This window comes from Myotis davidii, unplaced genomic scaffold (genome assembly GCF_000327345.1).
Source record: "Myotis davidii unplaced genomic scaffold, ASM32734v1 scaffold59, whole genome shotgun sequence".
NCBI classification, from domain to species: domain Eukaryota; kingdom Metazoa; phylum Chordata; class Mammalia; order Chiroptera; family Vespertilionidae; genus Myotis; species Myotis davidii.
Genome location: NW_006293001.1, coordinates 8609817 through 8622785, shown reverse-complemented (window position 1 = coordinate 8622785; position 12969 = coordinate 8609817). Strand labels below are relative to the sequence as shown.

Below are 12969 nucleotides of genomic sequence, written 5' to 3'. Positions count from 1 at the left end.
CAGCCATTGATGATTCTTGTTTTAAATAATTATTTAATTAGGATTGCAAAATGGTGATTTTCTTATTCTAGCATTTCTTCTACATTTATAAGATAATATTCTAGGAGAACTGTACTATTTACCCCGTTAGAATCCAAAAAAATTTATTATCACCGTGACTCAAACTTTTATTTTTTAAATGTGTTATAGTTGACATAATTACTCTTCTGCGGCTCCAGTTGATCCATGTTGGCCAGGGAGAACCTCTTAAAGTGGCTGCCTGTATTCTTTTTCTATCTTTTTTTTTTCTTTAAGATTTTTTTATTGATATCAGAGAGAGGAAGGGAGAGGGAGAGAGGGATAGAAACATCAATGATGAGAGAGAATCATTGATTGGCTGCCTCCTGCACGCCCCTCAGTGGGGATAGATCCTGCAACCCGTGACCTTCTGGTTCGTAGGTTGATGCTCAAGCATTGAGCACACCGGCTGGGCAGCCTGCCTGTGTTCTTTTGACATGGTGCCATTAGTATCTGAGTGCTTCCTTGCTTCTTAAGATGTTCCAGGTTCACCTCATACCTTCCCATTCCAAAACTTTAATCAGCCATTTCCCCCAGGAGCCAGTGCTCCTTATTGTGAGAAATGTGAGAAACCAACATCTGGATGGTAGGTTTGCTTATTGCCACTGGGAATCAAATAGTTTATTTTGTAATGGGGGGATAGAGCAGGGGATTGGGAATGAGGGTTTGAGGGGAAGGACAGACATTTAAAAGTTCTACTTTCAGCTAAGGCCTTGTTTAATGATCTTTTCTTAAACATTCCAGGACGAAATGCACTGCATGTGGATGTTGATGTATCTTCTGGCTTTATTTATTGGTGTGATTTTAGCATCTCTGAGAAATCTAATAATGCAATCCGTAGAATCAAACCCAATGGGTCTAGTTTTACAAACATCATTACACAAGGGATAGGAGAAAATGGAGTGCGGGGTATTGCAGTGGACTGGGTAGCAGGTAGGTAAGCTGTATACTGATTTTATTGAAAAACATTTTTATATTTGTATCTCTATCACCTTATTTTATTCTAGAAAGTTTAGCCTAACATTATACATGTACAGTTTTTCTGATATTAAAATATAATCTAAATTATGAAATGGCAAGTATTTATTTTATATCTGAGAAATTTTAATTGCCAAATTATTAACTGCTTCTTCTTGTCAATTTATAAAATCCTCTTGATTGGGTACTTTCTTTATTGTAGTTCTATTGAAATGCCTGACCCAATATTACATTAACTTAATTGCTCTGTTTCATGAGCTTAACTTGGAAATACTACTAATTTTTAATGGTACACTGAGAATAAAATATGTTAAATGTGTTATAATTTTTAGAGTATAATGCCATTCTATAAAAATAGGTATCACTGAGTGTTATCCATCTTGGTAAGTAGACATCACATAGAAATATTAAAATATATTATAATAAAAGTCACAGGTACTATAATAAGAGTCTATTGCAAATAGTAAATATGGTAGTATGGTTAGATAAGGCTTTAATTGGGTTCCTAAATCTCACTCTTGATTATGAATTTTCTATATTATTACTGCGTGTATAGTTAAAGCAGGGGTCAGTAGTCTGTGGCCTATGGGCCAAATGCAGCACACTGCCTATTGTAAGTTCAGTTTTACTGGAACATAGCTATGCCCATTCGTTTATGTATTGTTTATGGCTGCTTTCATGTCACAGTGGCAGAGTTGAGTGCTTGTAAAAGGACCATATACTCTGCAAAGCCAGAATTATTTACTATTAACAAGCCTTTATAGAAAAAGTTTGCCAACCCTGGATTGGTGGATTGGAATATATTTATAGTCCAATTAGAGAGAGAAAATGAAAAGAGTAAGATCATTAGCTGCATATTGGCCTGATTTTTCTAGAATAGGTTTGAGTCAGATATAGGAACAAAGTAGATGTGCCTTGGTAGATAGTTTAACAGACTTTCAACTACATGGAATCCATTAGGGATCACTTTCTATTATACTGTCTTTTAATTTTTATTTTTTATTATTGATTTCAGAGAGAGGAAGGGAGAGACAGAGAGGGATAGAAACATCAATGATGAGAGAGAATCATTGATTGGCTGCCTCCTGCAGACCCCACACTGGAGATCAGGCCTGCAACCAGGACATGTGCCCTGACTGGGAATCAAACCGTGACTTCCTGGTTCATAGGTGAATGCTCAACCACTAAGCAACACCAGCCGGGCCATCATGGTCCTTTTCTCCTTGTATTTACATTGTTCTGTAATGCTCAAAGGCAAATGCACTTTTGTTTCGGTGGCTTTAGAAGAAAATATCTATGCTAGTTAGAAAGACTAGGACAAGACCTCATGTTAATGCTAAGCATAAGGAGCATTGATAGCATTGATCAACAACCTGATGACTGTCCCTCTTTACTCCTTTTCATCATGTTGAAGTAGAAGGTATACTATGATGATGTATATTTAGAGTCTTTGAAGATTCAGGTGTTAAATATTCAGGTAGGAAAGGAAGGACATTCTTGGAAATACACCTTTTTTAAAAAAAGTATTGATGAGAGAGAGAAATCTTGATTTGTTGGGCAACTTATTCATGCATTCATTGGTGGCTTCTTGTACGTGCCCTAACTGGGGATTGAGCACACAACCTTGGCATATCAGGATGAATGCTCTAACCAACTGAACTATCCAGCCAGGGCAAAAATGTATCTTACAGTAGAAAGTGGGTTCTGACATTTGCTGTGAATTCTAATGTGCTTTAGAAGCTGAAGATAGGCACATTCTCTTTATATCTGAAGAAACAATCTCTTTAGATTCTGAGTAATAATCATTTTTCTAAGTCTAAACTGAGACATTTATTATCTTGGAAAAGACAATATATACTGAGCCAAACTTCAACCTTACATACTTTTGTTTTGGATTTGAAGAGGCATCCTCTTTTTTCTTCTTGGTTTTCCATTCATCAATATGTTCTTTTTTTTTCCCAACAGAAAATCTTTATTTCATAAATGCTTTTGAGTCTGAATCACTGATAGAAGTTCTGCGGATCAATACCACCTACCGTCGTGTTCTCCTTAGAGTCATAGTGGATATGCCCAGGGATATTGTTGTAGACCCCAAGAACAGATACCTCTTCTGGGCTGACTATGGACAAAACCCGAAGATTGAACGTGCTTTTCTTGACTGTACAAATCGGACAGTGCTTGTATCAGAGGGCATTGTCACACCACGGGGCGTAGCAGTAGACCATAGCAACGGCTATGTTTATTGGGTCGATGATACTTTAGATGTAATTTCAAGGATCGATATTGAGGGAAAGGAATTGAAAGTGATTCGCTATGGCAGTCGTTACCCAACTCCTTATGCCATCACTGTTTTTGGAAATTCTATCATATGGGTAGACAGAAACTTAAAAAAAATCTTCCAAGCTAGCAAGGAACCAGGGAACACAGAACCGCCAGCAGTGATAAGGGACAATATCGATTGGCTAAGAGATGTGACCGTCTTTGACCAGAGTGTCCAACCCCGGTCACCCACAGAGGTCAACAACAACCCTTGCTTGGAAAATAATGGTGGATGCCCCCATCTCTGCTTTGCTATGCCTGGCTTGCACACTCCAAACTGTAGCTGTGTTTTTGGAACCCTGGACCATGATGGGAAAAGCTGTGTCATTCCAAAAGAAAATTTCCTCATCTTTGCCTTGGAGAATTCCTTGGGAAGCTTACACTTGGATCCTGAAGATCACAGCCTGCCTTTCCAAGCAATAAGTGTGGGAGGACATGTCATGGCCCTGGACTATGACAGCATCGATAACAGAATTTACTTTACACGAAATTTAGAAGCTAGCCATGGCCAGATTTCATATATAAACCTTAATTCAGGGATCCGTTCTCCCACTGTCGTTGTTTCAGGTAAGAGCACTCCAGGTGTAGCCTACCTTGGACACAGTGAGAACAATACACATGGATGACCCGGTGATTCTAAAATACATATTGAGACTCTAATGTATGTGTGTTTGTTGATTTATCTCCAGATATAGGGACTACTGATGGCATTGCTTTTGACTGGATCAACAGAAGAATTTATTACAGTGACTACACCAACCAGACAATTAACTCCATGGCTGAGGATGGGTCTCAGCGTGCTGTGATAGCCCACGTTACAAAACCAAGAGCAGTTGTATTAGATCCTTGCGGAGGGTATGCCATTATTTTCTTTATTATATTTCTGTTTGCTTACTTCTGAAGGGAGAGGGGCCTGGCATTGTTTTATGTTCATAGAGGGCCAACATTTTTTGGGCTTGTAACACTAGGTAACAAGGGTGAAAGAGCATGAGTGACTCTACCTGAGAAGGAGCTCATTCTGACGCTAGACATGTTGGCAGCATACTCCCAATGCTCTGACTCAGGACATCCCTTTTGGGCAAGTTGTGTGGGTGGGGATGGTATAGGGTTACATTACCCTTATTAAAGTCAACTTGCAGTTGAAGATGGCTTACATTCTTTTTCAAGTAAAGATTATGAGGTTCCTTGTGATGAATTAATTATGACTCCCTTTGGATGACTAGGTATATCTACTGGAGTTCCTGGGCCCCTAATGCCAAAATCGAGAGAGCCACAGTGGGAGGCAACTTTCGGGAACCCGTTGTGAACAGCAGCCTGGTCTGGCCCTGTGGGCTCACTGTGGACCATGAGGAAGACCTTCTCTACTGGGCAGATGCTAGTTTGTATGTGTCTTTAGTTATTCATTTAGGTGTGGATTCTTCTTCCAACTTACAATGGAATGCTTAATGGAATGAAAATATAAAATGCCAGATAGACATAGCCAAAATGTAGAATCACAGTTTTAGGAACTATATTCTAGATTGGTGAATGTATCTGTGAAAATTGATCTATGTTATGAGATTGAATAATTATGAACTAAAAGGCATCTAAAGATGCATTACTAGATGAATTATGTAATCACTCAATTTATAATCTACTAGACCCATGTGATTACAATAAAATATGCATGACATTTAAATGCATACTAATGTGAAGTTTTCTCTGGGCTTTAGTGTTTAGTATCTTATAAAATTGTTTTCCTAGAGTCTTGACTTCAGTTATGTTCTCAAATAGGTTCTTTCATAATGTTTTCCTTAGATACTTTGTCAACTCTAATTTCATATGTAACTTCTCCAAGTATTCCTGAAATTACTCACATTCCTATCATCCTAATGGAATAGTTGAAGAGATGAGATGATTTTGTTTATTACGGCTGGTATCTGCATCTCAGGAATCTTCATTTCTCTTGACTGTTTTCTTATGTTTTTGGCCCTGAGACACTGCATACTTGACAACCTGATCTTCATTTTTTCTCATTTGAAACAAAATAGTGATGTTTTGTGTCTAAATTTGGATTATTCCTGGTAAAAACGTCAAGATACTCAGTAAATGACATATCAAAAAATTTATTTAGAGAGTTGGAAGGGAAATGTAATTAACATTTTATTGAGTGACTACTGAGTGCTAAACACCAAGTTCTATGTTTTACATATATTACTTCACAATATTCTCCTGTCATTAATGTTAGCCTGGTCCTTTTTATGGGATTACTTATAGATTATATTTGGAAATTAATTATTTATACAGACCATTGTTTGATAAAGCAAATTAAGACCTCCTATTATCAGAAGATACATTGCCTGTGGCATATGCTCTACTTGGAAAGAGAGTCAATGGTATAAAGCAATGGTTAGGCCCGGGCATTGCACTGCCAATTTAGGAACTAACTCTTTCTGGATTCCAGCATTTTCTTTTACTTTTTTTCTTTTTTTAAACTTCGTTTTAGGCGCAAGATTGAACGCAGCACTCTAAAGGGCACGGAGCGTGAGGTCATTGTCATCACAATCTTGCGTCCTTTTGGCTTGACTATCAATGGCCAGTATATTTACTGGACTGACTGGTCCACAAGAAAAATTTACCGAGTTAATAAATATGATGGATCAGGCCAGACTGCAATGACCACGAGTTTTCCATTCCGGCTTATGAGTGTTCGTGTTGTTGTGAAGGATCACCCACAGCAGTGTAGCAATCCTTGCGACCAGTTTAACGGGGGCTGCAGCCATGTTTGTGCACCAGGTAAGGCATTGCTCATGAAGATAGACTCGAGGAGAGTAATAATATTGGTGACAAATTAGGGAAAGCTGAAGGGATATTCAGCTCTAAAAGGAGAGCGAAATCCAAATTCTTGATTTCAGGGTAATTCAAAAAATAGATTTGGGGTTTGTATTTTGATAGGAAGACTGACAGTTTTTGTTTGTTTGTTTGTTTGTTGTTTTTTTCTATTTAATATGGAGCCCTCTTATGAAGGCATTTTTGACTCAAGCTTAAAGGAGGTAGAAGTAAAGTTGGGGGTCTGGGATTTAATTCTTCCACTTAGGAGGTACTAGCTATAGTTTGTAATATTTCTGGTGATATGTATGATGTGCTTCCTAGTGGGGTTTATAGAGAACAACAAATTCACAGGAAGATGTGCCTTTGGAGACCAATATTTTGAGATTTTCTGAGAAGGCAGAATCATTGCAATAGCTTCAGTGTAGACAAGAAGTTTTTTAAAGATGAGGGTGAATTAGGCACATTTATTAACTGGTGGTTGCTCTTCTTGATAGAAAAATGACTCAGAATATCATTGAAAAGTTGATGGGAGCAGTTTCCGTGGCTTGTCTTATAGCACATTTAATATAGAAGCTGTTGCTAAGTGCTTTTCTGGAAGAGAAACTCTGAATGTTTGTGACACAAATCTGCTTTTTCTGGGCCTGCCTTTCTTCAGGTCCAAATGGTGCCGAGTGCCAGTGTCCACAGGAGGGCCGCTGGTATCTGGCCAACAACAATAAGCACTGCATTGTGGACAATGGTGCGCGGTGTGTTGGTTCCAATTTCACCTGCCTCAATGGGCGCTGCATCACAGAGCAGTGGAAATGTGACAACAGCAATGACTGTGGTGATGGCAGTGATGAGCTGGAAAGCGTGTGTGGTGAGTTGGGCCATTGGAGCTTTTGTTAGGAGCTAGCATTGTCTTTATGTCAAGTGGTTGTTGCTGTGTGTGAATAGGTTTGTAATTTGTGCCTCAGGCATCCTGTTAGAACTAAAAAGCATTTACTCTGAGAATCCAGACTGCATTTCTGCTAAATCACATATAAGCGGATATATGTGCCATGGAATAGCTTAATTAGGAAGCCCCTTTGTAGTGATTAAAAGCAAAGGTGCTGAATTAAAACCCTGGCTATGCCATTTACACAATCTCAATAGCCTTGGGAAAATTGCTTACCCTCTCTGAGCCTCAGATATCTCATCTGTAAAATGGAGCTATTACTAGGGTTCTTGTGATGTAAGAGAAACAATATGATAAAACACAGCATGAGGCTTGATGCATGTTAAGTATGACTTAGCATGGAACTAAGGGCTCCAATAGGTGACTATTATCATTTTATTAATTTAAATAGCAGAAGGATGATTAACTCAATAATTATATGGAAATCACTCCCAATATTCATCTTCCATCTGAGTGGGGTGAGTAAGACATAGAACACTTTCTTAGGAAGTTTTGAGGTTAGTTACCTTTTTATAGTACATTGTAGGAGCTAAGAGTTTTATTTTCCCAAAGAAACTGTATTTACGTGCTTTTTTGTGATTGAAATAACCTTTAAATTGAGATGATAGAGAAATTTAATGATTTTGCCATTTGCTTAAAATACTTCATTTGTTAAAACCATACATCATATTTTGCTTAATCAAACTAATTAAAAGTGTTATCTCACTTTACATGCAGTCGTTTTTGCCTTGAAAGGTAATCTCTAAGTGTCTGTTCTATTTGATTGTATCTGTTGAGAAATTAGGATGATATTTTAATCAAGAGGTTTTCTCAATGTTTTTTTCCCCCTCTTCTTAGCTTTTCACACCTGCCATTCGACAGCCTTCACCTGTGACAATGGGAAATGTGTCCCATATCATTATCGCTGTGATCACTACAATGACTGTGGTGACAACAGTGATGAGGAAGGGTGCCTGTTCATTGCGTGTAATGCCACCACAGAATTTACTTGCAATAATAGAAGGTGCATACCTCTTCAGTTTGTCTGCAATGGCATAAACAACTGCCATGATAATGATACTTCAGATGAGAAAAATTGCCGTAAGTTCACCTTAAATACTCATTGTGCTTTGGGATCTGAAATCTTGGATCATGGGAGATGAAATTTCTATATGAAAACTAGGGCTTTCTTTAAAAAAAGCCCCACAAAGAACTAAGAACAATCTATTCTGGAAATCAAACCATCATTTCTTATCAATATATAGCTTTTCATAGCTACATATTACTCCATTGTGTGGATATGCCATAATGTCTTTAACCAAGCACTGGGACTCTTGGTGGTGCAGTTAAATAATGAAATGATTACAAAGCAAGCCTCTCCTCTCCGTCTTGCAGTATCAGCTGGGAATATCTCTTTTTCACTAGAATCTGTGGTGTAACATAAGTATCACAGATCATGCCTCTGGAATAGCTTTGAAAATGTCTCCCTTCTTGTGGTTTGAATACTGCAATAGATCCATTAACATGGACATTCTTTATGGTACACGTGTGGTGGACATGTTCCAAATGTGTATCTGGTTGTCTTTTTCAAGCCGATCGCACTTGTCAGCCTGGATTCACAAAGTGTCACAGTACAAATATTTGTATTCCTCATCATTACTTGTGTGACGGAGACAATGACTGTGGAGATATGAGTGACGAAAACCCCACTTTTTGCGGTAATATAAGCCTGCTTCTCTTTCTGTGGTTCTGGGGACGCATGTCTTGAGCTAATACAAGATACATGGCCTGGGCGCTTGGGCTCATTTCAATTTGTCATCTCTAATTGACATTGTAAGTAGATGCAGTAGGCAATTACTTCTGGATGTGATTGGAGGGGCCAAAGAAGCCCCTTCTCTCTGTTCCCTGGCTGAAGGCCCAGCTCCAAATATTTCCTCCAGAGACCTGCCCTGCTACATAACCTTCCACAAATGCAAAGCCATTTCTCCCAGAGTTGAAAGCCTTTTGTCTGTAGGAACTCCAGGCAGAATTTACACATTAAGCCCTTACATTTATGCTTAATATGATTATAATGACCATTAGTAACTGAAATAATTTTTCTAATTTTAAATATGTTTAAATTTCAGAAACCTTTATTTCATATTTAGTAATTTAGTTCAATCAGACAATTTCTTGTATTTGTAGCTCAAATTAAAAGCCCTTTCTTAAGCTTGATAATTTTGAGACTATTAATGTAAATAGATACATGAGTTAAGAATTCAGTAATTGTCATCAGGCCAGACTACAGTTCAAGAGCAGGAGTCAGTTGTAGTAACAGCAGCAAGAAGCAGTAGAATTCAGGATGCAGCCATCAGATATGGACATGCAGATTGGAGCTATTGCTGATTTTTTGGGGACCTCTGCTTACTTATCAGTATTTTTCCCATGGCACATTATAAGATACTAGAGGCCCGGTGCACAAAAATTTGTGCGCTCCGGGTGGGGGGCACTCAGCCTGGCCTGTGCCCTCTTGCAGTCTGCGACCCCTCAGGGGATGACCACTTACCCCTGTGGGAGCGTACTGACAACCAAGGGGCAGCTCCTGTATTGAGCGTCTGCCCCCTGGTGGTCAGTGTGTGTCATAGTGACCAGTCATTCCCAGTCATTCTGGTGTTAGGGTCAATTTGCATATTACCCTTTTATTATATAGGATAGAGGCCTGGTGCATGGGTGAGAGCTGGCTGGTTTGCCCTGAAAGGTGTCCAGGATCAGGCTGGGGGTCCCGCTGGGGTGCCTGGCCAGCCTGGGTGAGGGGCTGATGGCTGTTTGCAGGCTGTTCAAGCCCCCTAGTGGGGACCCTTACCCCATGTGACCAGCCTGGGTGAGGGGCTGAGGGCTGTTTTCAGGCTGGCCACACTTACTTCAGGGTGGGGGTCCCTACTGGGATGCCTCGCCAGCCTGGGTGAGGGGCTGAGGGCCGTTTGCAGGCTGGCCACAGCCCCTTCAGGGTGTAGGGGGGGTCCCGCTGGGGTGCCTGGCCAGCCTGGGTGAGGGGCTGAGGGTTGTTTTCAGGCTGGCCACGCAGCAGGCTGAAAGCAGGTATCTGGGATTTATTTATCTTCTATAATTGAAACTTTGTAGCCTTGAGCGGAGCTCGGGCCAGCTAGGGCAGGCGGGAAGCTTGGCTTCCTCCATCGCTAGGGCAACTCAAGCCTCCTGCTTGCTCCAGCTCCATGTCCACCACCATCTTTGTGATGGAGTGATGGTTAATTTGCATATTACTCTTTTATTAGATAGGATAATGGGCCAAAGCAAGGAAGCTTGTAGATCAGAAGAATGATAAGACTTGATTCTGGTTTATATCCACATAACAATCTAGAAAATACATTTGACCAGAGCTATCTACAGTTAGTTGAGAAAAGAACAGACATTCAAACATAGGTAGAATCATTTTACTCAGATAAAAGCCCCACATACCAAGATGAATAAGAGCAGAACTTAGCTAACTCTCTAGAATGATGGTCTAACATGGCTCAAGGTTGTGTATGGGTGAGCTCAGGTATGGTCATATTGCTGTTTTTGCTTTTAATTATTATTTCAATAGAATTTAACTTTATATTACCACAGAAAACATAGAAACAAATCTTTTCTTACATAATTTGTGATTTCATGTATCAAAGGGATAGTTATTTGGTATTTCTAACAAATATAATTTATTTGGGGATTTATGGAATCCAGGAAAAATATTCCAGAACATTGGGCAGTATGTTTGCCTTCTCTCCCCCTTACCCTCCATCCCCACGGAAAGTGCATATACAAAATCCCATTTCCTAGGCCTCAGTCTCTTTTCTTGGTAACTGTTTATTCAGTTGAGACATATAGGCAGGTTGTTAAGATTGATGAGAAGAAGCTGGTGTTTTGCTCATGGGTTTTATCTTCTTTCTCTTCTCCTACAGCCAGTCACTCGTGTAGCAGCAGTGAGTTCCACTGCACATCTGGACCCTGTATTCCTCACCATTGGTATTGTGATCAAGAAAGAGATTGTCTTGATGGCTCTGATGAACCTGCCACTTGTGGTAAGAGAGTAGGCAAGCACGAAAAGCATGATGATGCAGCTAGAGAAACTCTTCCAAGTACTTTAAACACAAATGACAGTTGTGGCTGCTTAATGTTCCCACTTCCTGCTCCTGCTCTCAGCTGAGATGCTGCAATCACTCAGCAGACATTCATTAAAAATGTGTTAGTGCAGTGCATGGTGTGGGCTGCTGATCAGGATATGGGGGCTGCTGCTTGACAATAATGAAATGAGATTATGTTGGTGATGCACCTAATATGGTGCCTGGCTTGGAGAGCTTATTAATTTTAATTGACTCTGGATTGGGATTTCTGAATTTGGCTGTGTTTTGACCCATATGACTGTGGGGGGATACAAAAGTGATTGGAATCATCACATACATGGGCAAGGGGCATATCATGGTCACATATCCTCTTCTTCTTCTGCCCATGTACCAGCTTATGGTAAGGTCTCATAGCCATCTGAGCTTTCCAAGAAGTTCCAGGGACCCTATTGTTTTCCTAGACCCTTTTGTGCTTGTTTACTGCGTGGAGGCTGCTATTTACTTTTGCAAATTCCAATCTATATTTATGTACATTTAAAAACATAATTGTAAAAATATAGAGATTCAATATTTTACATTGATTTTTTAAAATCTGTCAAATCATTATTTTAAATAGCAGTCAGAAAACTATGCCCCCAGGCCAACCTCCTGTCTTTATAGGAAAAGTTGTATTAGAATGTGATCACATATTGTCTATGACTTCTTTTGTGCTACATGGAGTGTCAAGTAGGTGAGACACAGACCATATGGCCTATAAGCCTAAAGTATTTACTAGCTGGTTAAGAGAAAGTTTGTGACCCTTGTTATGTTGTCTTTATACTCTTTTTAAATGGCCCTATAATATTCCCCTGATTATCACTGAGTTAATTGCCTCTATTTTAAGCATTTAGATTTCTTACATTTTTCCTCTATTATAAATATCACTGAAAGCTGTAGCCAGTTTGGCTCAGTGACAGAACATCAGCCTGTGGACTGAAGGGTCCCAGGTTCGATTCCTGTCAAGGGCACATGCCCAAGTTGTGGGCTCCACCCCCAGCGGGAGGTGTGCAGGAGGTAGCTGATCAATGATTCTCATCATTGGTGTTTCTCTCTCTTCTTTACTTTCTGAAATCAATAAAAATATGTTTTAAAAAACACCACAGCAGTAGATACCATTCTATATAAAGCTTTTATTTTGTGGATATTTTCTTAGGACCATTCACATAATTTTGTAGCTGAATTGAGAGGATTTTCTATTCCTATATTTTCTCTCAGGTTTAAATTCTGTGGCTGATAGTTGGAGAGTGATTATTTGAAATTCTCTGCCAAGTTCTTTTTCCCAACACTGAAAGTCTTGTAGGGAACAAAGGGCACATAGTGTTTTGAGGATCCATAAATAAAATAATGGAGTCACATATTTATGGAAACCAAAGTCATAGTAATAGCAGTTTGTACCAACTGCCTGACATTTAAATGAATACATTATCATATCATGCAGTGGTGTTATTTTAAAGAAATAATAATATGTATATATATATATAAAAAAGTAAAATTCACATTTCTTTACCCTTCTTCAATACTCTTCCTCTCCAGAGATAATCACTATTAAGGGTGGGTGTCATCTTACATTTACCCACACATCCTGAGAGATAGTTATAAAAACACAAATGGGACCTAACCGATTTGGCTCAGTGGATAGAACGACGGCCTGCGGACTGAAGGGTTCCAGGTTCGATTCTGGTCAAGGGCATGTACCGTATTTGCCGGCGTATAAGACGACTGGGCGTATAAGACGACCCCCTAACATTTCCA

General features: G+C 39.4%; 1 protein-coding gene across 1 annotated transcript in view; it reads left to right on the top strand.

The window, feature by feature from the left end:
* LRP2 (LDL receptor related protein 2) overlaps nt 1-12969 on the top strand; it is a gene marked incomplete at its 5' end in the record, with an annotated part of 158131 nt that overhangs the window by 86478 nt on the left and 58684 nt on the right. Inside the window, 9 exons of the mRNA XM_015565782.1 lie at nt 802-990; nt 3001-3921; nt 4044-4209; nt 4578-4736; nt 5840-6129; nt 6821-7024; nt 7940-8182; nt 8674-8799; nt 11017-11136. Of these exons, the coding sequence (XP_015421268.1) occupies nt 802-990; nt 3001-3921; nt 4044-4209; nt 4578-4736; nt 5840-6129; nt 6821-7024; nt 7940-8182; nt 8674-8799; nt 11017-11136 (2418 nt within the window). The remainder of the gene's footprint in view (nt 1-801; nt 991-3000; nt 3922-4043; nt 4210-4577; nt 4737-5839; nt 6130-6820; nt 7025-7939; nt 8183-8673; nt 8800-11016; nt 11137-12969) is intronic.